This window comes from Trichosurus vulpecula, chromosome 1 (assembly GCF_011100635.1).
Source record: "Trichosurus vulpecula isolate mTriVul1 chromosome 1, mTriVul1.pri, whole genome shotgun sequence".
In the NCBI taxonomy this organism is placed as follows: Eukaryota; Metazoa; Chordata; class Mammalia; order Diprotodontia; family Phalangeridae; genus Trichosurus; species Trichosurus vulpecula.
In genome coordinates this window covers 35,700,040-35,725,464 of record NC_050573.1, presented here as the reverse complement: position 1 = coordinate 35,725,464, position 25,425 = coordinate 35,700,040, and the positions used below count along the sequence as shown (strand labels likewise).

The following is a 25,425-nucleotide window of genomic DNA, read 5'->3' as shown; positions in this document are numbered from 1 at the left end:
CAAAAGATAAACATCCCTGTCTGAGGTGAGAATGGTAATAACTGACATTAATATTAGCACTTGTTATAAGCCAGCTTCTGTGCTAAGCGATTTACAGCTGTCATAGTGGATCCTCACAACTCTGGGAGGTAGGTACCATTACGATCCCCATTTTATAGATGAGAAAACAGCCCAGGGTCACACAGGGTGTCTGAGGCCGGATTTCAGATTCGTGAGACAAGTAAAACTATCAGTGGTAAAGAAGGGAGTTATGAAGTCAGATAGTGCCTTTCCACCATTCGCTTATTACCATGAGGAAGTGGCCGCTCACACCAGCTGTGAAGGTGACGACTGCCTCCTTCCTCCTTGGGAGATTGTGCACGTGCTCTATTCCCCTGCTTTCCTCTGTCTTCCACCGTTTGCAGCTCGGGTCATTCTGCCTCAGACACTGCTTTGTTTTCTCTGTGGACTCACGGGCAAATCCAGCTTTCCCAGGACACAACACACAGACCCCCACACACATACACACGTTCTCCACCGCCCAACTCTCGCCTTGTTACCTCCTGAAAATCTCTTTCTCTCTTTCCCTCACTCTTGTCATTCCACTTTTGAGGCACAGAAAGTGGAGACTTAGTTTTCCTATTGATGGTTTGGGGTGCAGTACAAACTGCAGCGCCCCAGGATCTGATTTCACATCCCGACTGGCCCAGAATAACACGTGTACCCTTGGGGAAGTCCCTTTTCTTGTGGGGCCTCAACTTCTTCCTCTCTAAAATGACTGAGTCAAGTTAGTTGATCTGTAATTTCTCTTCCAGATCTAAAGCCTGTGTAGGGTTTTTTTGTTTTTGTTTTTTAGGGGAAGATGTGCAGCTAGATTGTTCAGTGGTTAGCGCACTGGGCCCAGAGTCAGGAAGATCTGAGTTCAAAAGTGATTTCACATACTTATTATCTGTGTGACCCTGCGCAAGTCACTTGACCCTGTTGGCTTTAATCTATTGGAGGAAGAAATGGCAAACCACTCCAATATCCTTGCCAAGAAAACCCCACAGTGGGGCCCAGAAGAGTCAGACATGACTGCATTTTGAAGAGGAATTAAATACTTAAATGATTAAAAGTCAGTCCTATGAAATTAAAGTCTTTTGAAAGTACCCAGAAAGTCTTTTGAGAAACTCCATAATTTGAAATAGTGGGAAAAATGCTAGCCTGAGACCCAAGAAATCTGTTTCTTCCCTTAGCTTGCTCTGGGCAACCCAGGGCTTAATTTCCTCAGCTGCAAAATGAGTGATTTGTTCTAGGCAATTTCTGAGAGTTCTTCCAGGTCTCAGATTTTGTCCTTGGGCTTGGTTGTTGTTTTCCAGTCATGTCCAACTCTTTGAGGTTTTCTTGGCAAAGGTACTGGACTGGTTTGCCATGTCCTTCTCCAGCTCATGTTACAGATGAAGAAACTGAGGCAGACAGGGTTAAGTGACTAGCCCAGAGTTCACTGTCTGTTTGTTGTTCCAGTTTTCTTTTAGAACTACTAGATGTTGGATTTGGAAGGCTCTGTAGAGATCATTCACATTCAACCACTTAGTTTTACAGGTGATGATACATAAGGCCCAGGGAGATCAAGGGTCTTGGCCAAGGTCCTGTAGTTAGCAAGGTCTCTGGAATCTTAGTTTACTGTTTTGTTCTATCACATTTTCTCCAGTCAGCAACAGATAAATAAATCTTTGCTTATCTCTCTCTCTCCCTTTTTTTAAAGGAAGTTTTTTTTGCTATCTTTTGTTTTTATATAACACTCATTTCTGAATAGATACTTGATTCCCAACCCCAGATTGGAACATTCCCCTTGTAACAAAGGAGACCAGTTAAGCCAAAATAGCTGATACGGTGCTGTATGTGATAATGGATAGCAGTGTCTGTGGTGTTCTGCTGTAGTCTCCCACCTTTACTGAGATGTGAGAGTCATCTTTTCTTTCCCTTAAGTTTTGAGACTGGCTGCTCTGTGTCTCACCCAGCCTAGAGGTGCAGCAGCTGCTTGTGGGCCCTCTTCCTGACATTTTTGGTGTGAGAACTTGACCATGCTCCATTTCCAACCAGGGCTGGTCTGTCCCTTAGGAAGCCTGTCCCTTCCCTGCCTTTCCCCCTAAGGTAACGAGGACACCTGATTGGCTGAGCCCACTGCAGCTCGGAATGCCTAAGCTCAGTTGATTCACTGGGATTGATTGCAGGCATTGATCCCCACACCTGGTGCCATTATCCTTTGGTAAATTTTGTGGCACTGAAGAAAATGACCTGGGATATTGTTTTATGGGAATGTGGAAATAATATTCTTGGAGATTTTGTCGTATGTCATGGTTCTCTTGTCTCTGGTCTTGTAAATAGTTTCTTTTTAAAAAAATGCGTTTTGAAATAATAAATTTAACAACGCTTAACATAAACACACAATGGAGAATTGGCTCCTGTGTAAAACCATTAGCCCTATAATATTTGATTTTCAAAGTAGTCATGTAAATGGTAATCATTCGTTCTTTCCAATATCACTTCATTTGTGTATTTGATAAGTTTTGTTGCTGTTTGTTTCTGTCTGGTCATAGTCTGTATGTTTGTATATTCTCGGGACTTTGCATTACTTATTACAGATTCTATTTTGCTGTATTCATATTATCTGTTTTTATGGGACTGTCTGGTTTCATTACATTGATATGGAATGATAGGTGTATTCAGCCAGTGGACATCAATTCAGTAAGCATGTATTAGTTGCCTACAGTGTACTTGGCTGTGGGGTACAAAGCCCAAGATGAAAATGGGACAGTCCCTGCCTTCAAGGAGCTCGTGTTCCACTGGGTGGTCTGCCACATGCCTGAAGAAGTAGATAAGATTGCTTCTGGATTTTTGCTGTTGTAATTCACCCTGCTGTATTTTTGTAAGGAAAGTGCCTTTGTTTTAATAGCCTTTGGATATAGTTCCTGCTGTGGGATCCTGGGATTCATGTCTGATCAACTGTGTGCCTCTTCTTCTGTGAATGAAGGGTAGCCCCACTCTTCCCCTCTGCGCACCAGCCCCCCCCCCCCCCGCCCCCTGCTCCTCTGTCTGAAATGCCCTTCCCCCCAAGGTTCCCTCCCTCCCTCACTGCAGTGTGAAACAGTGGTGGGGTAGGTTAATCATAGACTTCCTTGTGAAACATAAAATGGTCGAGGGTTATAGGACTTTATAAAAATGAATGGTTCTAAATGTTTTCATTCAGAATCAAGCTCATGGCTGAAGGGGAGCTGAAGGATATGGAGCAATTCTTTGATGACCTTTCGGATTCCTTCTCTGGAACTGACCCTGAGGTTCACAAAACGAGTGTCGTAGGTATGGGCTGCTCCAGGAGGGTCAGAGAGCGAGCGCTTCTGTGCATTAGCTGCCCCCAGAGTACACAGCTCTTTGTTGTAGTGCATCTCCATGGTGTTCCAACAGGGCAAGCTGGTTCTTTGTATCAGCCAATGCCTTTTGAAAGCTCTATCTGATAACCAGTCCATAGCAAGCACTCTATGCCTTTGTCTAATCACAAAGTACTAACTTTATCATTGGGGGAGGGAGGGTAGGCAGCTCTCTGATTTCATTGGTAAGGAAAATTTCTGGTATGGAAGTTCCCTGTACTGAAGGGGATCAGCAACTTACCTGTAATCTGCAGGTTTAGGGAGCTGACAGGTTAAGGCCTTCTCTGTGGTTGTGGACAGTATGTGTCAGAGCCGAGACTTGAACCCAGAACTTTGTGCCTCCAAGGTTGGCCCTCAGTTTACCACGCTGCACTGTTTCTCCATTGAAATCTTGGTCAAATAGAAGAGTCTTTTCTTCAGATCATATGGACAGGTTATTCCTCAGTACTCACCCCTGTCCATTCATCCGTGCTCTCCTTTGCATTCATGCATCAGCCTGCTTCACCAAGTTCATGTGTGCGGTCTTTTAGGGACTGCTCCCATCCAGCATCCCTGAGTTTTCCACAGAGGACTGATAGTAGCTAAACTTCACAAGCATAGGAATGACGTCTTTCCAGTTTGACCTTTGGGATTACTGCAGTTTTAAATGAAATTTAAATAGTTTGTACTACTCAAAATCTCTGGCATCTGTATTTAAAGATCACTATTCAATTTAGCAAACTTTTGTCTAGAGCCTACTAATTGTAGGTTACCTAAAGATCACATAGCATGAGGCTAGAAGGCCTTTGAGTTACAGAGACTCGGGTTCAAATGCTGCCTCGGACACATGCTAGATGTGTGACGGTGTCCAGGTCACAGAATTCTCACTGCCCAGGGCAGTTCTCTTGCTACTCTGGATGCGCAGAGGGAGTTTCCATACTGGGAGGTCCCCGTCTCAATGCCCTCACAAGTCCAGCCCTCTACTATCATAATTAACTAAACTTAAATGCATTGTGTCTTCCAGGCTTATTTCTGCGTCACATGATCTTGGCATACAATAAGCTTTCTTTCAGTCAGGTGTACAAGCTGTACACCGCCCTGCAGGAATACTTTCAAAATGCAGAAAAAAAGGCAGCTGTGGAAGAGGCTGAGATGGACATGACCAGCCCTGAGGGGCAGCTCGTGGGGACGATGGAAAGAGAAGATCTGGATGTGCCTTCAAGGTAAACCCTTTGGTCTGCTGACACACATCCCCTGGCTGAGACAGCACGCTGGCCAGGGATAGATGGGTGCTGTTCACTCAGAATCTAGACAGCGTTTACCTTGGCACTGTCTACAATGGAAGGATTTATTTACTAGGCAAATTAATTGTGTACAGGGAGGGTGAATATGTGAGACTATTGAAGAGAAACCAGCTGTTTTCCAACATCCACAAGGCTGGGATTGCAGCAGAAAGTACTCTGCATTCAGAGACCAAGGACCTGGGTTCAGATCTTGGCTCTGCCTGCCATTTCTAATGACACTGGCCAAATCACTGCCTCTCTCTGGGGCTCAGTTTCCCCATCTGTACAATGAGGGAGTTGGTCTAGGTGATCCCTTCAGCTCTCAGTTATGATCTATGAAAAGAACCCATTGGCTTTACACGCTCCAGGTGTGGGTTAAAGGGCTTTCTTAGGGCTTCAGTAGACGTCTTGGCCACCTGTGGTTTGCCTGGATCCACTTGCTGCATTTCCTGTAAAGCCAGACTCTTCTCAGTGTCACTCACGTGTGATGTTTCACCTGGTGCCCTTTCCTCGGCTGTCCCCTTGGCCTGGAATCTGTCTCCCTGTCTCCTCCTTCAAGGCTCCTCTGTTTGCCGCCTCTCCTGGCCCCATGACCTCGTGTTTATTTTCTGTACGTCCAGAGGTGCCTATGCTGGCTCCTCTGACTAGATCGTAAGCTCCTTGAGGACAGGACTTGTTGCACAGTGAGCTCAGCGTTGTTTCTGTCGAGGCTCCAAGTCGTAGAAAGGAGAAGCTGCAGTGTGATGTGTCTTTGAGCTGTCTTCTGGGAGAGGGGTGGTCCGGGCCTAGGATTTCACTGACGTGGGGAACTTCCAGAGTGGAAATGTCTTCCACAGATGCAGCTGGCCATTTGTTTGGAACTTTTCGTCTTAGGGGAGGTAAATGACCCGTCCCTGCTCACAGCCAGGATGTCTCCAAGACAAGCCCTCTCTCCACTGTGCCTCGCTGCTCATCCCTCCTTCTCATTAAGCATCATGATGCTGATTGTTGGTCTGAAAAGAAGTCACTTTGCTTGCTGTCAGGGCTTTGTCAGAGTCCTGTGATCCACCGTTTGCTCTCGGTTAGAAAGGCAGCTTTTGTGGTGGTGTTCAGTTCATGACCTTGGATTGCCTTATGAAAGAGTATTTTGCTCTCTTTCCCTTTCTCTCCTTCCCTCCCTTCAAGAGTCTTTGATGCACTCGAAAGATTGAGAGGCAGAGGTCTTGGGATGGAATTCCAGCTCTGCTGCTTCGTACATGGGTATAATGGGGCAGGTCACTTAATTTTTCTGGGTCTCAGTTTCTTCTGTGTTCCATAAAATTAGGGAGTTCTCTAAAATGACATCATGAGGCCTTCCTGCTCAAAATCTCTGCTCCTTTAAAGAACCTCTATTTTAACATTCCTTTTCCTCACCTAGTCACTCTTGGTAAAACTGGGAAGGTGGGGAACAAGGACTGTTCGTGTCTTGAACACCACGCACTTAGTTTTCCAAAACCCCCATGGAGGCCCTTGCTGTTCTTCTGGTAAAACAGGAGCTAAGCTCTTTTGGAAAGGAGAGAACGAAGATGGTGTCTTTTCCCTTGTACTTTTGGCAGATTGCTTGGGAAATGCTGTAATAGAAACTAGCTTTAAATTTGCTTTGTTGCCACCAAGTGGCGGCATTTGCATTTGCAGGATGAGACCAGTCCGGGCCTCCCCTGGCATCTCTGGTCTCAGCCCTTACGGTGGCAGCAGCGGGGGCTTGGCTGTGCCAGACTTTGGGTCAGGCCGTGGGGGCTTGCCTCAGCCAGTGCTGCCAAGGGACCCCCTGGAAGTGGCCACTGGCAATTTAATGTAGAAGTCGTCCGGTTTGCAAGATGAAAAAATGTATTTGCTTTCATACTAGTAACTGCTGACAACTTGTAGGATCCCAGGCCTTGACCAGGTCTTTATTGGCTCCTGCCGTGGCCTCCTCACTGTCTCCCCACTTCTGTTCTCCTCTCTCATTCATCCTTCACGCCCAGGCCACATTATCCTTTCATCATGTGCCTCCCCTCCTCCAACACCTTCAGCGGCTCCCCGTTGCCTAGCAGAGAAGTTGAAGCCACTCAGTCTGCTGTTCAGGGCCTGTGTATTCTGGCTCCCACTTATTCCTTACCAGCAAGAACCTTATGTACCAGCCTGACGTAGCTATTCGCTGTCCCTTTCCCGCCACTCTGCCTTTGCTCAGGTGCCCTTTCTATATCCTTTTCCTTCCTTGTGGCCTGGCTTCCTTCCTCCCTGCTGTGGGAGGCTGTCTTTTCTTCCTTCCCTTGTGGAAGTCGCCTCTCTCCGATTGTCGGAACTCTTCCCTTCAGCACTCTCAGAGAAGCCCAAGCTCTAATTTGGATGCTGCAGAGGCTTTGGCAGGGGTGATAAAAGCCTCATTTCTCCAGTGTGTAGAGAACTGAGTAAAATCTATAAAAAAATGAGTTACCTCAATTGATAAATGATCAAAGGATATGAACAGGCAGTTTTCAGAAGAAATCAAAAGTATCTAGAAAAAATGCTCTAAATCACTATTGATTAGAGAAATACAAATTAAAACAACTTTGAGGTACCAGATTAACTAATATGACAGAAAAGGGAAATGATAAATGTTGGAGGGGATGTGGAAAAATTGGGATGCTAATGCATTGTTGGTGGAGTTGTGAACTGATCCAGCCATTCTGGAAGAGTAGTTTGGAACTGTGCCCAAAAGACTACCAAACTGTGCCTACCCTTTGACCAGCAATACCACTACTAGGTCTGTATCCCAAGAGATCAAAGAAAAAGGAAAAGCATCTATATGTATAGATATATTTATAGCAGCTCTCTTTGTGGTGGCGGAAAAATTGGAAATTGAAGGGATGCTCATCAGTAGGGGAGTGGCTGAACAAGCTGTGGTAGGTGATTGGGATGGAATAGTATTGTGCTATAAGGAATGACGAGCAGGAAGCTCTCAGGAAAACCTGGGAAGACTTACATGAACAGATGCTGAGTGAGGGGAACAGAACCAGGAGAACATCGTACACAGTAACAGCCACGCTGTGTGATGATCAGCTGTGAATGACATAGCTCTTCTCAGTGATACAGTGATCCAAGACAATTCTGAAGAACCTGTGATGGAAAATGCTGCCCATCTCCAGAGAGCCAATGATGGAGTTTGAATGCAGTCTGAAGCATACTTTTTTTTTTTTTACTTTTTTACTATTCTTGGGTTGGTTTTTTTTTGTTCTTCATTTTCTTTTGTAACATGGATAACATGGAAGTGTTTTGCATACTGCACGTGTGTAATCTGTAGCAAATTGCTTACCTTCCCAAGGAGGGGGATGGGAAGGAGGAGAGGGAGAGAATTTGGAACTCAAAATTTTTTAAAAAATTAATGGTAAAAATTTTTGTATCTATGTGAGGGATTTTAAAAAAATGTCCACTAGACAGTTGCTAATGTGAAACCAGAACCCAGCAAAGGAGACTGGAAGGGAGGGACCAGATAGGCCAGAGAAGAGCTTGGAGGGGGCAGTGTCTCAAAAACCCATGGACTGTTTTTGGAGAGGGGGTGGTCCATAGTGTCAGATGCTGCCTGTATATAGGTCAAGAAGAGTGACTGAGAAAGGCCATGGGTATCTTAGGTCCCTTCCAGCTCTAGAGCTCTGATCTGTGATTTGGCAGTTTAGATATTGGTCATCTTGGAGAGGGTAGGTTTAGAAGCCACACTGGGAGGGGTCGGGAAGGAAGCAGGAGGTAAGAAAGGGCCGGTGACGGATGGAGACAACTTCTAAGAATTTGGTGAAGGAGGATCAATGGTGGGGTCAGGAGAAGGATTTTTTAGGATGGAGATTTAGGTGTGTTTGTATGCAATAGGGGAGGCACCCTCTTGGATGAGGAAGACTGAAGATTCGAGAGATGGTCTGGTCCTGGATTCGAGCTCCCAAGGAGAGAGGAGAGAATGGGAGTAGAGGCTCAGGAGGAGGGGTTGGCCTTGACCTGGAAATGGGCCCCTCTTCCTGGGTTACTGGAGCAAAGGAAGATTTGGGGCTGTTGAGGTCATCCGAACTGTGTAATTGGGAAGGGAGGAGACGTACCTTGTGAGGAGCATCGAACAATGAAGAGGGTGTCCGGAGGGTGTGGGGAGGGGCTAGGAGGCTTGAGGAGAAATGAAAAGGTTTGTAACAGCTACTGTGGGGAGGGGGATAACGCATCGGTCAAGGAGGAATCAAGGGACCCAGCTGCAATTCCAGAACATAGAGGCCATTTGTAATGGATCTGGATGGCAAGGGTGGGGGCCCTCCATACGTGGCCACAGTTAGAGCCAGAACTTGAACCCGGGTCTCTCTCTGAGGCTTGTCTCACTACATGATGCTGCTTTCTTGGGGGGGCTCTGAATTTACTTCTAGATCTGACCATCATTCCAAAGTGGGAATTCTTGCCCTGTTTTTAATCCTGACTCTTATTTAGAAATTGAAAGAAAATCTGTTAGGAAGAGTTTTGAGGTGGTCTCATAGGAAACCCTCTCTGGCTTTGGTGGTGTAGCTGTGTTTGCTGCCCTTCCTCATGCTCACAGTCTTTCTCTTTTTTCAGAGAGGAGGAGATCTCTTGCAGTGGGCCTCTTTCCCAGAAACAGGCTGAATATTTCCTTTCCCAACAGGTGCGTTAACTTTGCAGCAAGGCAGCCTGAACTGCCCTGCCCCTTCCATGTGGTGATCCAAAGTAGATCTTAATACCGCTGGGTTTATCCACAAATCCACCAGACATCAGCATTTCCCTCAGTCCCTGGCCAGTGATGCTGTCTGTGGTGATGGATACCATCCTCTGACAGCCTTCGGGTTTCCCTGCTTGTGGTTTCCTTCCACTAGCATGGGAAAGATGCCTCCTGTGGCACCTCAGCGGTGCAGCTGGATGTGGGGTGATGCCACACAACAGTGACCCAGCCTGCTGTGGTGGCCCGCCTTAGGGGGTGGCGCCGTGGGCTTTCCCCTCCTTTAACTTGGGAGTAGTGTGCTCTCTGCTGGTATCTGCACATTTTAGCGGCCAGAGCCCCAGATAAGCTTGAAGAAATGATCTCAGCAGATGTATTTTTAACAAATTGGAAAAACCTGTCTGGATAAAGGGGCTATCGTATGTAGTTGGAGGTCAAGCCCTATCATCACTTAATCTAGGGCTGATACTTAAGCATCACTGACCTCTTTATGAAACTTTCTCTGAGCCCACATCTGCAGGAAAGGATTATCATGTGATCCTCAGCTTACATTTCTCTGCATTTTCTTGAAGCTGATTTATTATTTTCATTTCAGGCTTCTTTATTAAAGAACGATGAGACGAAAGCTCTCACTCCAGCTTCTTTACAGAGAGAATTGAATAACTTGTTGAAATTTAATCCCGACTTTGCCGAAGCGGTAAGTCTTTCCACACGCCATCTTCTGAGAATTGGAATCAGACTAGCCACACTCGTTTTGACAATAATACCACACTGTAAATGTTATTTTTAACTCAGACTGCTTTGAAGCACAATTGTTTTTCATCTTGGTTCTTCTTAATTAAATAGAATTTCAAAAAGTCATGAATCATGTTTTGCAGCACATGGGCCCTAACAAGTCTATGATGTGATGCGGATTTCAGTGTGAAATTATTTTTGAAAGTCCTGCAATCTAAGCCACTTGGGAGCTGTGTGAATTGTGAGCAGTGTTTACTTTGGCATAGAGGAGGGAAAATTAGCAAGGACTGTCATCCTCTAACCGCAATGATAGAGTCTTATGTGCTGCCGGGGATCACTGTGTTACTCTGCCATGCAGTCTTTAAGAACCGATTTCCACAAGTAGTAGAAAATTGTAAATACTGTTCATTGTCTTTGACTTTAGCATTACTTAAGCTACTTAAACAGTCTTCGGGTCCAAGACGTTTTTAGTTCTACGCACAGTCTTCTCCATTATTTTGACCGCCTGATTCTCACTGGGGCAGAGAGCAAAAGCAACGGGGATGAAGGCTATGGGCGAAGCTTGAGATACGCTGCTCTCAATCTGGCTGCCTTGCACTGCCGATTCGGACACTAGTAAGTTCCTGTGTCTCCCTTTCTCCACATGAACATGGAGGAAAAGCTCAGGGATAGAACTGGTCAGTGGTCATTGCCCCCCCCGCCCCAACCTCAGCAGAGGGTTCAAGCCCTTGCCCTGGGCTGCTTCCCAGGTGCCCTTCATGTCTGTACTGAAGGTCACTGCCCTGGTCTGGGTTCTCTGTGGTTACCCTTCTGGTGTGTCATATTCATAGTCACAGTGCCAAAAGGGTCTGGAATCCCTGTAGCCATTCTTCTTGTTCCATCCAGGGCAGGCCTATGACCTCCTCTGCAGAAGTCCAGGGTAGGAAATTGCACAGGCCCCAGGGATGGCCTTGTCTAGTGCAGAAATGGCCTGTACTTGGGTTTGGACACTTGCCCAGAGCCTTCTGGAGATTCAGAGGCTTCCATGGTGAAGCATCTGTCACGGCATAGGCATCTTAGGGCAGTGAGTGTGTCAGTTGCTGCGGGTGAAGGGTGACTTTCTTATTAAAGTGCTTTCCCGCTTCCTGAGCCTTGGTTCAGCTTTATGACTTGCCTTGTCAGAGATGGGGAGGTGTCCAGAGAACTGTCACAGAAATTTGCGGCCTCTGGATTTTTCTGACATGGCAGTGCCAAAGCAGCCGAGAACCTGGCATTGTTCAGGTGTTTGTCTGACAGCCTCTGGCCAGCACCAGTGGGAAGTTGGTAAACTGCCAGGTGCACAGCTCCTCCCCACCCTGTCCTTAGTTCCCTTTCTTCCTAGCAGACACTTACCTGCTCAGGTGACCCCAAGCCTTGCTCCATAAGGACGTCTAGCCGGCTTCTGGGCTCTGTTTCTTCCAAGCCCTATTGATTCACTCTCCCCCTCTGCTGAGCATCTTCCTGTGGGGGCTCTTGTTCTAGTTCTGACCCTGGGGATTTCTTCAGTAGCTCGGTGCTGAGGGTGATGCTGAAGGACTAAATCAAATTGGGGGGGGGCGGTGCTTCCCACTGATAAGAATATGTTTGGAAGATTTCTACTTCATCCTTTTCTGAAATAAACTTCAGTGTAGAAATGCCCCTTTCACGTTGCTGTTGGTGTTCTCTCCACAAGCACTCACCGTGCAGGGCATTGGGGGACAGGAAGAAATCGCCAGCTCTGATGCCTGCCCTCAAGGAGCTTCTGTGGATACACCCAGGAATGATAATGATGACCCCAGCCAGCGTCTCTCTAGCACTTTACAGAGAATTCATTTGATCCTCACTATAACCCTGGGAGGTGGGCGCTGCTATTATCCCTGTTTCATAGATAAAGAAACTGAGGCAGCACGGGTTAAGGGGCTTGCCCAGAGTCACACAACCAGGAGGTGTCTGAGGCCAGATTGGAACGTGAGTCTTCCTGACTCCAGGCCCAGCACTCCTCACAGGCTTGTTGTGAGGATCTAATGAGAGGCTGCATTTAAAATGTTGGGCCAGTCTAAACTTGGGATAGAAATGGAGCTGTCATTTTCAGCACCTGTGCCACCTGGCAGCCAACAAGAGAGACTTCAGGTCTGTGGGATCAAGGCTTCCCTGGGTGGGACTTGAGGAACCTGGAGGGATGTCTAAGATTTGGAGAGATGGGGACAGGAGAAGGCATCCTACGTCAGAGGACAGAAATGGGGTCTGTAAAAAGAAATCTTTAGAGCTAAGGTGGGGGACAGCCATTTCTTCCATCTCCTTAAGTGAGGGGCACCTTCCCGTGTCTGAACGTTGCCATCACAAAGGAGCGTGCCCTGGTGCTTGGGGTCCTGCCAGAAGGAGGCCAGTCTGTGTCTTCTAGGCCAGATGTCAGAGCCATATAAGGAGGACATAAGTGGTGTTCTGTCACTTCTTCAGCTTCTGCATGAGCCTTGTATGTGTTTAACATGAAGGGGATAGTAATGCTTAGTCTGTCATTAGCCAACAGGCAGAGCTTGCCCTGCAGGAGGCCATCAGGATTGCCCAGGAATCCAACGACCATGTGTGTCTCCAGCACTGCTTGGTAAGGCAGCCAGGCCCTGCTAGGCCATCTTCCGGGGCATCCCGTCTGAGGCAGGTGGGATGATGATGCCCCCCAGATGTTGGCAGGGATGAGAGTCTCACCTGGTCTGAGTTATCCAAATATCCAAATCTGAAACACACTCTCTTCTTATCCAGCTTTTATGACTTAGGTGTTTTAACCTAGCCCTCACTGCCAAAGGCAAGCCTTTGACCTCCTCCTTCCTTCAGTGTGGTGATAAAAAGGCATAGGCCAAACTTAGACACTGGCTGAGGCAACGGCCTGCAAGACTCAGAGTCAGCAAGCATGAGTTTGTGTCGAACACAGAACCCGCTCAGCAATCACCCTAGAGCCCTGAGCCCTTAATCGAAGGGCATGGAGAGCTTTTCTGCTTTTCTCTCCAACACCCGCCACTGGTGGTTGTGGGCGGTGCTCTCCTGGGGAGAGAGATCATTGATGGGTCATCAGTGCCAGTCAGATGTAGGCAGGGCAGGTTGGTACGGGCGCTTCATTTCTGAAAGCACATGTTTCTGAGGATTTTTCAGATCCCTCATTAATACTTCCTGCGTCTCACAGTGAAATTTCAGGATCTTTTTGGCTATTTCATTGCAGTGATACATTTTCTTGATTCCCCCTCCAGAGCTGGCTTTATATCTTGGAGCAGAAGAGATCCGACAGCTGCGTTCTGTTGGAACATTCGGTGAAGAAAGCCGTGCATTTTGGGTTACCGGTAAGGACCCCTTGCCACTCTGGCTTCTTACACTCAGGAGGCAGGAGGCGGCCAGAGCCTTCGTTCGTATTTCTGCTCGCTCCTGGACTGATGCAGGGACTCCTTTCATGATTGGTTTGATTCTAGCAACACACAGACTTAGCCAGTTCTGCCCTTGATCCCTGAGGGAGCTCAGCTCTCAGATGTGACTCTGAAAATAATAGTAGTAACAGTAGCTGGTACGCGTGGCGCTTTAGAGTCGGTCCTCACGGTGTGCTGTGAGGTAGGAGCTGCTGTACCCCTTTTAGAGGTGGAGAAACTGAGGCCCCAGGGGGTTAAGTGACTTGCTCATGGCCACGCAGCTAGGAGTGTTCCTTCCTGACTCCAGGCCTGGTGCTCTGCACTCTGCTAGCCCACCTGAGTCTCTTTCGTTTTAGCTTGCATTTATTTATTCATTTATTTATTAGCTCTTTAGTTTTGTGATAACAGGTCATGGGTGCTTAGCGCAACACTTAGTAAAGAGGAGAAAGGCTAACATTTTGCCCCTTTAATAGTGTCCGGAGCCAGTGATGTAATTTGCCTACTCCCAATTCCAGGGGAGGGGAATTCATTTTTAAAAGTCCCTGCTTGAACTGTTGCCTTTGCTCAGCCTCCAGACATTGGGCCTTGTCCTTTCCTGGCTTTGAGGAATTGGGGCGCAAGCCCCATCCCTCCCCCCATGGTGCCTAGCGAGGATGCCCTCCCTTTTAGGGAAGAAGCCTCATTGGTGCAGCCTTGCTTCCTCTCAGCCCTCACAAGGCCAGGACTGTTCAGAGTCTGAGTGGCCCCCGAAAAGGGTTTTGGGTCAGGAATCGCTGACGGTTAGTATGGGCGATCCTCTGCCTGAGCTGTGCCTCACAATGGAGGTAGGAGGACCCTGGCTGGAGAATTGTGGCCACCGCCTGGTCCCTGGACGCCTGCTTGCTGCACTGCTTAGGTCCCGGAGAGTCAGTGACCATGCTCATCACTGCTCTGGGGCAGGGTGGGGTAGAAGGAGTCATGCTCACGCTGCCTGGGCCTCCCTTTGCCTCCTCTCTGGCAGCAGCTCTGTAGGAGAACCAGTGGTGCCTGGGACTTCTGAAAAGAAAGGAATGTTCACAAGTGACTTTTTAATTTAGTTTTATTTCTTGTTCAGCTTCAAATCCTCCTTCCCCCTCTCCCCACCCACTGAGAAGGCAAGAAAAAGAAAGCTCCGAGGTGGTTTTATCCTCTGTTGGAGCCCTCTTTTTTCCCCCCTGCTGGAAATAGATTGCTGGAAATTACAGTGGAAATCAGTGAGAAAATTTGGTCTGATGGCATTTTTTCTCCTTTCACATAGCTTTCAGAAGTACAGTTTAGGCCCTCGAGCAATATTTTTCATAATCTGTTGGGTGTCACAGTGTTCTTCAGTGCAGGAAGCTCTGTAACCTGACCCTGCCTCTGGGTATGTTTCCCTAGTATTTAGCATCCCTTGGGATCCAGTCCTTAGTCCAACAAAGAGCTTTTGCTGGGAAGACGGCAAATAAGCTGATGGACGCCCTGAAGGACTCTGACCTCCTGCACTGGAAGCACAGCCTGTCGGAGCTCATCGACATCAGCATTGCCCAGAAAACTGCCATCTGGAGGCTCTATGGGCGCAGGTATATGTTTCTGAGCAGGGGGTCTCCCCTCCTGCGCTTGTGTGTGTGCCCATAGGGCGTCCGTTTCCTTACCTCCCTTCAGGGATGAGCCGCATGGAAGTGGGGAAGTCACCCTGAGCGAGGGGGCTCTTGGGGACTGGGGCTCCTTCAGAGTTGAAGAGAGGGGATGACAAGGCCCTCACAGTTTAAAACACTCCACCTTTCTGCCATCAGTTGTGGTCCAGACTGAGCTCCGTCCTTCACGGGGCCGACTCCCTGCCCTCATCCTTGTTGCAGGGAGAAAGAAGGCTGCATCTTCATCAGCTCTCATCTTTCCAGGGAAGCCCTTAAATGGCTTGTTTCCCCCTCATTTTCCTGGACCTTTAGTTTCCTCTCACTTGCGAGTGATCTTCTGTAACCAGCCTTCAAAGCCTGAAGCCCGATGGGTCAACTTCTGCTTTGCTCTCTCCCCCCACAGCAATTTACTGGTTTTCACAAACACCCATCATCTCACCTGGTCTCCTTGTGTTCCCTTTCCTGCCATTCTGCTGTGAGGACAGTAGCTGGTCCGCCTAGCAAACGTTCTCCTTTCCAGGAAAGCCTCAGACAGGATGGCACCAAGTCTGCATTGTCCAGACATGCCGCCTACCTGACTGCCTTTAAAGTGGGGAGTTGGGATTTGGGAGAAACAGTAAGTCTAGACTGAGCTCCCACTTACACTGAATAGCAACTCGATGCCATCCTGGCTCAGCTTTTAATGTCTGTGGCTATGGGCAAGAGAGCAGGGCTCTGGGGCTGCTGCAGACCCAAACAAGCACCCCAAGAGCCAGGGAGGGGCAGGTAGCCACATGTTTCCACTTTAAAAACATGTTGGTATTTTTTGTTTTTACATCACCTTTATTTCTAAATGTATCCCTCCCCTGGTCCTTATTCAGAGAACCTTCCGTTGTAACCAAAATTAGAAAGAAAAGGTATTCAGCAGAACTCCCCAACAAATGAGCCAAGTGTGACCAGGTCCCCGGCTGTGGGCTCTGGTAGCCAGCCGGGGTCGAGGGAGGAGCCTGGGCTTGCTGTGGAAGCTCGGTTCTGGTCCTTCTCCATGTGCAGCACCATGGCTCTCCAGCAGGCCCAGACGCTGCTTAGCATGAACAGCCTGGAAGCCTTAAACCTGGGCGTGCAGCAGAACAACACGGAGTCGTTTGCAGTGGTGCTGTGTCACCTAGCTGAGCTCCACGCCGAGCAGGTGAGCTTGGGGTCTGCCCTCAGCTGGCATTCAATGTGGGTGGTGGAGGCCCCAGAGACCATCTATGGGGAGGGGAGCAGCCAGAGGCAGGGTGTGGTTGTCGGGGCTGGGGAGGGGACACGGGGGTGGAGGCAGGTTTTAATTCAAAATTGAAGCACGGATTAATATCACATTGTCTTGAAAGGTTTGGAGGAAAAGGGGAATCATCTGCCTTTCCCCTGGCTGTACTCCTGGGCTGTATAAAGGAAATTGGAACCTCAGAAATATTTTCTCTCATAAGAAAGAAACCAAAGAAACATTTTTCCTTTTGGTCTGAGCGTTTCACCAAGCACTTCCCTGCTTCTAAAGCATTCCTCTTCCAAACCTACAGATCACGTCCTTCTCCTTTGCTCCTTGGCAGCCTGCCTTGTCATTGGTCTGAGTGACTGTGGTACTCACTTGACCCTGATTTGTGCTCAGGAGCTCAGAGTAGCTTTCGCCCTGGTGGGAAGCCCCCAAAGAAATCCCACTATTAAAAATATTTTTAGCGTTTGACGATTTTTCAAACAACTTGATAATGAGTTATGAGCTGATGTTTTCCATGTGTGTTTTTATCAGCTAGTCTTTCCCAGAGTCAAAGCAGGATCCCCCAAGCTCTCTGGTATGAAAATATGAAGCCAGCTGGGAGCTTCTCTCGCTGCCCTCTTTTGTGAATGTTTACAATCACTACTCTCCATTCAGTCTTTTCCTGTTCTCGTTTTATGGTCCTGGAACATCCTTTGCCCAGTACTGTTCCCTACTAGACACATTTGCACCGGAGGCTGTATCTGGGAAAGGTTCCCTCGGGTATTTGGGTTGATCGCCGGGTCATTTCTGAAATATTCTGGAGGCAGAATTTTTTCCTCCTCAATTGTGGAAATGAAATCTGGCCAAGCTTATCTTTCATGAGTTATGCAGAGCACAGAGAATTTTTATTCTGCTTAGAAGACTACTTTTTAAAATCATGACTTTCACTTAACTCTTAATTTGCACAAAAGCCTTGACACTTGACTCACGTCTGGTTCTTTAAAAGAACTTAAAAGAACTTAAAGTTCTTGTGGTTCATTAAGGGTTAAGTTAAAATGGGCCTTTGGATCTTGCTGGTGTTCTCAACTGCTGGATGCTTCGGTGTCCAGGCTCCAGCTCTAATCCAGCTGGGCCCCTGGATGGGGGCGGGGCAGCTTGAGAGCTGGGCTGGCTGGCCTGACACCCCAGGTGGAGAGCATCAAATGGGTCATTTCAGCTTCTTCCTTTTCCCTCCCCTTCTCTTTGCAGCATAACAGGGAAGGAAATTTAAAATTTAGAAACTTCAAAGATAAAAATGCAAGAGGAAAAAAAGCCAGAGCATCAAGAATTTTCCTTGGTGTAATGACTTATGTTATGTAGGTAGATTGTTTCACTGTGAATCAGAATCACTGTGGTTCCCGTGTTGCCCAGGACGGGCCCTTTGAAAAAGCTAGCTGTGCCGGGAGAATCTGTTTGCCCACTTGTCCTTACACTTGTTATTTTTAGCTCACGTCTATTTAGATTTCATTTCATCATTCCATTCAATCCTCGGAACAACCTCCTGAAATAATGAGTACAAGGATTATCCTCATCTGTGAAATGAGGAAAGGGAGGCCTCGAGGCACCCACATCTTAGAAAGGGGCAAAGCCAGGGCTGGATCTGGGGTCTCCAGTCACAATTGCCCTGTAGCAGGAGCACACATGGTGTCCGCTTTGGACAGGAGACCAACGAAGCTGAAGCTCAGAGTTAAGTGACCTCACGCTAAGCTGTGACTGCTTAGCTAGTCAAAGTCACCCGGATTTGAACTCAGGTCTTCTTGGGGCCCAGCCTTTGATCTGAGATCTTATTGATTTGGCAGGGGTGGCAAGACAGTATCCTCCCATCCTGACTCTAGTTGACATCCTCTCATAAACCCTCCATGTAGGGGTGGGGCATCCCCAACCTGAGATATTTGGGTCCTTCCTTTCTATCTCTTGATACTGTGTGGATGGTTACCATTGGAGTAACTCGACTGTCCATTAGTTGGTCACCACTTTACCACGTGCCTTCTTTTCTGAATAGACACAAGTGTAGATTTCTGATGACATACTAATCTAGAATTGATTTTCTGTGTAATGGTGGGTGATCGACGTGGTTTCATTTGGGTGGACGCTTGGGGGAGAATTGGGGCTTGGCTGTTCTGAGCCACAGCTCCCAGACTCGTCGGCCCATTGCTTGTCCCCTTGTCAGGAGCCTCGAATAGGTGTGGATTCCTGGTCCTCCCCATCTAGGGTGGGCCAGATCAGTAAGCCAAGTCAGCAGGCCTTTATTCCTACCAGTTGACAATAGCTGGTGTTTACTTAGTGCTCTAAGGTTGGTGAAGCACTTAGTGCTTGGATCAGTGTCTCACTCGATCCTCACAACCGTCCTGGGAGGGAGGGAGGGAGGTGCTGTTACTGTCCCCATTTTACGAATGAGGACACTGAGGCAAACAAGTGATTTGCCCAAGGTCACCCAGATGGTAAGTGTCTGAGGCTGGATTTGAGCTCAGGTTTTCCTGACTCCAGGCTCAACTCTCTACCCATTGTGTTACCCAGCTACCTACTGCGGGCACTGAGCACCGTGCTGGGGATACAGAGAAAGACCAGAAGCAGTCCATGTTCTCAAGGAGCTTGCTCTCAGTGGCTAGTAGAAGCCATCTCAGAGGTGGCTCTGGCTTTGTGGCCCCCACCGGTATGTGTGCTAATCCTGGGGGTTAGCCCTGCTCACTTTCCTCATACAACCCACTTAGCCCTTCCTGGCAGACCCAAGTGCCTGGAGCTGTTGTCCGGTGAGGGAACATTCTGTATTCTTTCAGGTCAGGGCCAAGCAGGGGATGTTTCAGTCCACGCCTTTGGATGTATCAGCAGACAGGGCCAGGGCGTGCTGAAAGGAGGCATGGGCATCGATGACATTGGTATGGCATGGGAGATGTTTCCCAAGCCAGGGCTAGAGTGGCCTAGTGAGAGGCCTCTTGGAGCCTCATACACGAGACCAGCCGAATCCTTGCTGTGCTGCCAGCTCTTGTGCCCAGAACAGCCGACCGTCATTAGTGGCCTCATCTCTGCTTGGTCAGGAGGCTGCTGAATCAGGGATTTGACACAAGCTGACTAATTGAATGGGGCTTTTCTCTTCTTTCAGGGCTGTTTGGCGGCTGCTTCTGAAGTACTGGAGCACTTAAAAGAAAGATTCCCACCAAATAGTCAGCACGCACAGGTAACTCGATGCTTGGATGTCATCAGAGGCCCGCCACGTGTCTCCCTGAAAAGCATGAATGGGGTGTTAGTTGGCTGACTGCATGGACTGTATGATCTTCTCCCTTCCCAGGCCCCTCTCCTCTAATGTCTGGGTGTTTGTGACCAATGTCAGGGGACATTAACGGAGGAGCTAAGGGGAACCCTTGGGGGTTGTTCCAGTTCCCTCATTTTCCAAAGGAGGAATGTGGAGGTGACAGAGCCAAGCAGGGACCCCCTAGGCTTCTGGCTCCACATCCCGTGGCTTTCCCAGGACTCCCCATGCTGCCTCTGCAGCATCTCTGACCCTGCTCTGTGGGAGGTATGCTGATTCTGGAAAGCAAACGAGCAGGCTCAGAGAGAGGCTGGGGCAGGGGCTAACTTGTCCTAAGTGGCATCTCTCCAGGGGCTAGTGGGGCGGCTGGGGACCCAGGAGTGCTTCTGCCTTGTGCGTTGCTGGCTCAGGCTCGGCAGCCTTCTGTGCTCTTCAGAAGAGACTTTCTAAGGGTCCCAAGGCCCTCTGTTGGGTGTCCCTGCTCTACCTCTGTGCCCGTGCTGAGAGAGCCGTGAGAGTTCGAAGGGGCTGGTTTTTCTTCCTTCTCTTCTCTGAGAACCTAGAATTGGAAGAACTTTGTATTATCGCACAGTTATTGTCCTGCTAAGGCTGGTCCCTAGGCTTCTCACTCAGATGGATTTTTCAAGTCCAATTAGAAATTAGAAAATTACCGAGACCCTCTTCATGAAACATGGCGTTACTAAGCCCCCATTGGGTGGGAGCCCATGCTGGGCCCTGGGCAAGGCAGGCTGGCGTCATAGTCCCTGCTTCAAGTCCTTGTCGCCTCCTGGTCCGTGGCATTGAACCAGCCGGGCCAGTCGGAGAAGCAGCACGGAAGTTAGCTGGAGAGGGAGATGTACCTTTGGGCCTGCAGTCACGCCAGCTGTGATGTAGCACACGGGCCTCGGTGTGAGTGAGTTCTGTGGGGAGGGGGCTGCCCAGCCTGCCAGCGGCCCTTCCCTGTCTCTGCGTGAGTGATTTCACACTGCCGGAGGACAGGGAACAACCAGCGTTGTTTACTTAACAAACAGTTTGTGAGGGTTTTTTTGTTCGTTTGCCCTCCAGCTGTGGATGCTGTGTGAGCAGAAAATACAGTTTGGGAGAGCTATGAGTGACGGCAAATACCACGTGGCAGATTCTCTTGTGACAGGAATCGCGGCCCTCAACAGCATGGAGGGGGCGTATCGGTAAGAAGCTGGCACCGTCTGCGCTCGCTCTTGGGGGGATTTCACAGTCGGTTTGCGTTTGTTTGTGTGGCTGCTGTCTTTGTGAATGGTCAGCTATTAATTTGCTTTTATACCTTCCCACCCCTTCTAGTTCACAGTGATGGGGAGTTCTGGTTGGGACCTTTAAGAAGCATCTCTCCTCATCAGCGCACAGATGGGTACTGAGTGGCCACTGTATGTCCCTGTTGTGTTGGCTCTCTGAAGGCTGCACAGGCCTATTAGATATTGTCCTTCCCCGTAATGACCTTTTTACAATACTGATCACTAGCTAGCATTTATATTGCGCTTTAAGGTTTGTAAGGTACTTTCCAAATATATGATTTTATCCACACAACAATCTTGGAAGGCAGGTGCTATCATCTCTGTTTTGCAAATGGGGATCCTGAGGCAGGTTGTGATCTGCCCCGGGGTCACACAGCTGGTCAATGTCGCAGGCAGTAATTGAACTCAGATCTTCCTCACTCTAAGCCTGGTGCTAGATGAAAGATAAATACATGTGAAATAACTTGTGAACAAAATACTGTCCCCAAAACCCCATTATTTACTGACGTGACATCAGGCTAGATTGTGCAGTATAACTAATACACTGTTGGCACAGCTGTGAATTGGTTCAGCGATTCTGAAAAATGATTTGGAATTTACAAACAGAAGTCACCAGACTCTTTGTACTCTTTGGCCCTGCTGTGCTACTACCGCTTGAAGGAGGTCAAGAAAAGAAGAGCGGGGCCCATCCACACAAACATACTGTAGGACTTTTGTGGCATCAGAGAACTCAGAGTAGGGGCTTGTCATTGGGGCAAAGGCTACACAAAATGTGATAGCTGAATGTAATGGAATATTATTTTGTAGCAACAAACGGTCGCTGGGAGGAATTCAGACGAACATAGAAAGATTTACGTCTGAGCTGATGCAGATTGAGGGGAGCAGAACCAGGAGGACAATCTATATGCAATGACTACCTAACAAAAATCAGAGAACGCTAAAAGTAAGCTAGACTCTGCAGTGCTTGGCCTTGCTCAAGGATGACCAAGAGGGAGGCACATCTCCTTTCTCCCAAGACACAGATTGGTGTGTACAATCAGAAAGTTACTTTTGCTTACATAGGAGGAGTCAGTATTGGGCATAAGGAGAAGGGCATATCTCGAATTAATTATGATTAAAACGAAAGGTATCAATAAAACTTGACTTAAAAATAAATTGCATGTTACTGAAAATGGAGAATAGTGACTGTCCATAATCTCAAAGCAGTGGCTATTTCCTGTAAAGGTGCAGTTGAAACCTATGCTCTGGTGAGCCTCTTGTCCATGTTCTCCATAAATCCTGCATGGGGCCCATTCAGTGTGCTGGGGGCCTTCCTCGAGAGTTCTTGGCCTGGGACCATCTGCGATACACTTCTAGTGCAATACAGGGCTCAGTGCCAATGGAGAAGCTTTACGTTGGATGCAGGACTTGACGTGGGCCTTTAAGAATGACTCACTGATGAATAAGGAGAAGATACCTTTGGTATTTTCTGGTATCTCCAGTATTTTCCAAATAGCACCAAGGTAGGATTCTGCTTTCCAGAGCAAGGTTCCTGACAAGGTGTCAGAAGCACTCTGTGCTAGCGGATTTCTGGGCTAAGAATGGTGGTGTCACCAAGAGCAGACCGAAGATAGTACCTGCCCTTCGGGAGAGGCCTGGGGATGCCCTGGCGAGTGGCTGAAGAGCCCTTCGGGCATTGCCCTGATCCTACTGTGTTCCTTTCTCTCTCACTTGTAGGAAAGCCATTGTATTACAGGCCCAGAACCAGATGTCCGAGGCTCACAAGCTTTTGCAGAAGTTGTTGGTTCAGTGTCAGAAGATGAAGAATACTGAAATGGTGATCAGGTGAGCAGCCTGGTTGGATGGCACATTTGTGTTGGGCTTCTAATGAAATCCAGCAGCTCTGAGGCTGATGTTGAAGTAAAAAGCAGTCACTTCCGTCCAGACCGTTTGGTTGAAAACAGGATTGTGAAGGTCAGGGCTGGTCAGCCAAACAAACACTGGTCGTGAACTACTTTTAGAGAGGAAATGGCTGTTTGGATTTCGGTTGAGCGATGTTGGTCCCTGATGAAGTGACCTAGGTCACTTTCCAGCATCTTCTTAAATTCATTTGGAATAAATGCATTTCCTTTGTAAACAAGATGCCAGGTTTCACTTTCAGTAGAGGAGGACAGAAATCAGCTCTGAGTGAAGATAAAACCAAGATGGTTCTATTGACAAATAGCAGAAAAGCCCTAAGAGTAAGGCATGAATGAGTGCTGACTTGGGAGAGGAGGCAGCAGCTGCCAAGGGCCGGGTGAAGGCCATCCACTGGGCGACTTTCACATTGGGTCCCTGTTTTTTTTCTCTTTCTGGGACAGCGTTCTACTGGCTGTGGCAGAGCTGTATTGGAGGGCTTCCTGTCACACCATCGCCCTGCCCGTCCTGCTGCAGGCGTTGGCCCTGTCCAGGGAATACCGGCTCCAATACTTGGCCTCAGAGACCGTGCTGAGCTTGGCTTTCTCCCAGGTGAGCCAACCTTGTTTCACAGAATGCACTCGTGCAGGAGGGCTGGGGGTCCTACCACCCTCTGTGACGTTGTGAAATTTTATTTCCTGTTGGTGGCAGGTGGGTGCAGGTGCTGCGGGCAGCGTGAGGGTTGGCACATGCTGCTCCTGTCCCCTTGTTTCCCTGGAATCACTTAGTCCCTTCCCAGTCAGAGAGACAGACTTTGTCACAGGGGTGCTTTAATGATCTTGGGGACCCCTGCTCTTCCTCAGTCTGTGCTGCCCCTCCACCAGTGCACAGCGCAGTTTATTTTGAGCAGTTCTCATCCCACACTGGACGGCTTCCTGGTCACCATTGCAGCATGTGGACAGCCCATCACTTCTCCCTTCGATGGTCATACACATCACCATTCAAGGCCAAATAATTTACGTGTCCTTCTGTGAAATGGGAGAACCGTATCAGGGCTGCTCTCCTGTGGCCCTGCAAAGGTTTCTGAAAATCAAACCGTTTTGGATTGCCTAGAAAACACTTACACAGCCTCCTCCGGTAAAACCAAGAACCTTTTTATCATGTGAATGACCCTCCACCCTTCCTTCCCCCACTTCTCCGAATGTTTTCCTATCAGATATTCTTAAAGTGGATGTGTCCAGTGGTGTTTTCAGAGGCAGTCTGAGCCAGAGGATCCTTGTTCAAGGACACCTTGACTTAGCAGAACAGAAACAGCTGTTGAATGGCCACTTATGGCCATAGAGATGCACAGGCCGATGTTGTTGTGTTGTTTTTCCCAGCTTATCCTTGGAATTCCTGAGCAGGCCTTGAACATCCTCCATATGGCCATCGAGCCTATCTTGGCAGACGGGGCCGTGCTGGACAAAGGGCGTGCTATGTTTCTGGTGGCCAAGTGCCAGGTTGCTTCTGCTGCTTCCTACGAACCCCAGAAGAAAGTGGAAGGTAGAGTCAGGACAGAGTCCTCAGGGGTGCTCCCTTCAGGCTGGTCTCTCCAATTTGGGTATCAGTAGAAGGGAAGATGTTCGGCTGGGATAGTGTTTTCTACACTGAGTCTTCACAAACTGGTGTTAGATTTTCACAAAAGGTTTCCAGTGCTTATAGAAATATTGGAGCTGGGGATTTTAAAGTAAACAGATGAGTAACTTATCCTCCACAGAGCCATGTTCTGTTAGAAATGGAGGGCTTGAAGCCTACTTCAGAAATCTAAAGCCTGAGTCAGACTTTCTTTTAAGGAGGAAGAGGACTAGAAATGTATCCAGGAAAACAAACAGCAGGTAGAACTTGATCTCAAGTCTGAAAAGCACATGGGGCTGTATAGAGAGATTTTCTCTAATTAACCAAGTTAAAGGACTTTTCCCTTTTTTTCTTCAGCTTTGGAGTCAGCCATCCTGAACCTCAATGAAGCCAAGAGTTACTTTGCAAAAGTGGACTGCAAAGAGCAAATCAGAGACGTTCTGTATTTCCAAGCAAGGCTCTACCACATGTTGGGGAAGGCCCAGGAGAGGAACAGGTGCGCCATGCTCTTCCGTCAGTTACACCAGGAGCTTCCGGCTCATGGGGTTCCCTTAGTCAACCACCTCTAGCCAACGGACGGCCGAGGCCAGCCTTGTTGGCAATGTTTTCTTCTCCTCACCTTTTCAATGATGTATTTTTTTGTGTGTGTGCAATAGTTCGTGTATTATTGGAATCCACTTATTAATAAAAGGACTGCTTTCATTTAGCTCGTTGCCTGTTTTTGGTTACTGGAATGTAGATCTAGGATTCCTTCCTTCTTTCCTTCCCCCCATCCCTCCAGATTGTGCTGGCAGAGATTGTTGTTAGGTTTTTGTTATTGTTAAATATTGGCTACCTTAGCAAAGAATTGGGAGTGTCAGAGGTTGTATTCTTCCTAAGCCCAGTTCCCGAATGTTGTGAATTGTCCACAACTGCATAAAAGCCTTTGTCAGTTGGTTGATTCTTCCCTGTTCTGGGAGAAAGTGTAGGGAGAGGAAGATGGGAAGAAAGGGAGTGAAGCCCAGCTGAAATACAGCTTCAAGAGACAGCATGTCTCAGAGGAAATGAGGGAAACGTCTTCAGTGGACTGGGAAGAGGCAGGAAACCAAGAGGAA

General features: G+C 48.1%; 1 protein-coding gene across 1 annotated transcript in view; it reads left to right on the top strand.

The window, feature by feature from the left end:
* The window catches only part of ANAPC5 (anaphase promoting complex subunit 5), a 29,436-nt gene extending 4,399 nt beyond the window's left edge, over positions 1–25,037 (top strand). Inside the window, exons 3-17 of the mRNA XM_036741730.1 lie at positions 3,209–3,318; positions 4,390–4,588; positions 9,206–9,272; positions 9,919–10,020; positions 10,483–10,673; positions 12,576–12,657; positions 13,295–13,384; positions 14,840–15,021; positions 16,108–16,243; positions 19,428–19,502; positions 20,640–20,761; positions 22,559–22,666; positions 23,182–23,329; positions 24,097–24,259; positions 24,689–25,037. Of these exons, the coding sequence (XP_036597625.1) occupies positions 3,209–3,318; positions 4,390–4,588; positions 9,206–9,272; positions 9,919–10,020; positions 10,483–10,673; positions 12,576–12,657; positions 13,295–13,384; positions 14,840–15,021; positions 16,108–16,243; positions 19,428–19,502; positions 20,640–20,761; positions 22,559–22,666; positions 23,182–23,329; positions 24,097–24,259; positions 24,689–24,900 (1,987 nt within the window). The 3' untranslated portion in view covers positions 24,901–25,037. The remainder of the gene's footprint in view (positions 1–3,208; positions 3,319–4,389; positions 4,589–9,205; positions 9,273–9,918; positions 10,021–10,482; positions 10,674–12,575; positions 12,658–13,294; positions 13,385–14,839; positions 15,022–16,107; positions 16,244–19,427; positions 19,503–20,639; positions 20,762–22,558; positions 22,667–23,181; positions 23,330–24,096; positions 24,260–24,688) is intronic.
* The last annotated feature ends 388 nt before the right edge of the window (positions 25,038–25,425 follow it).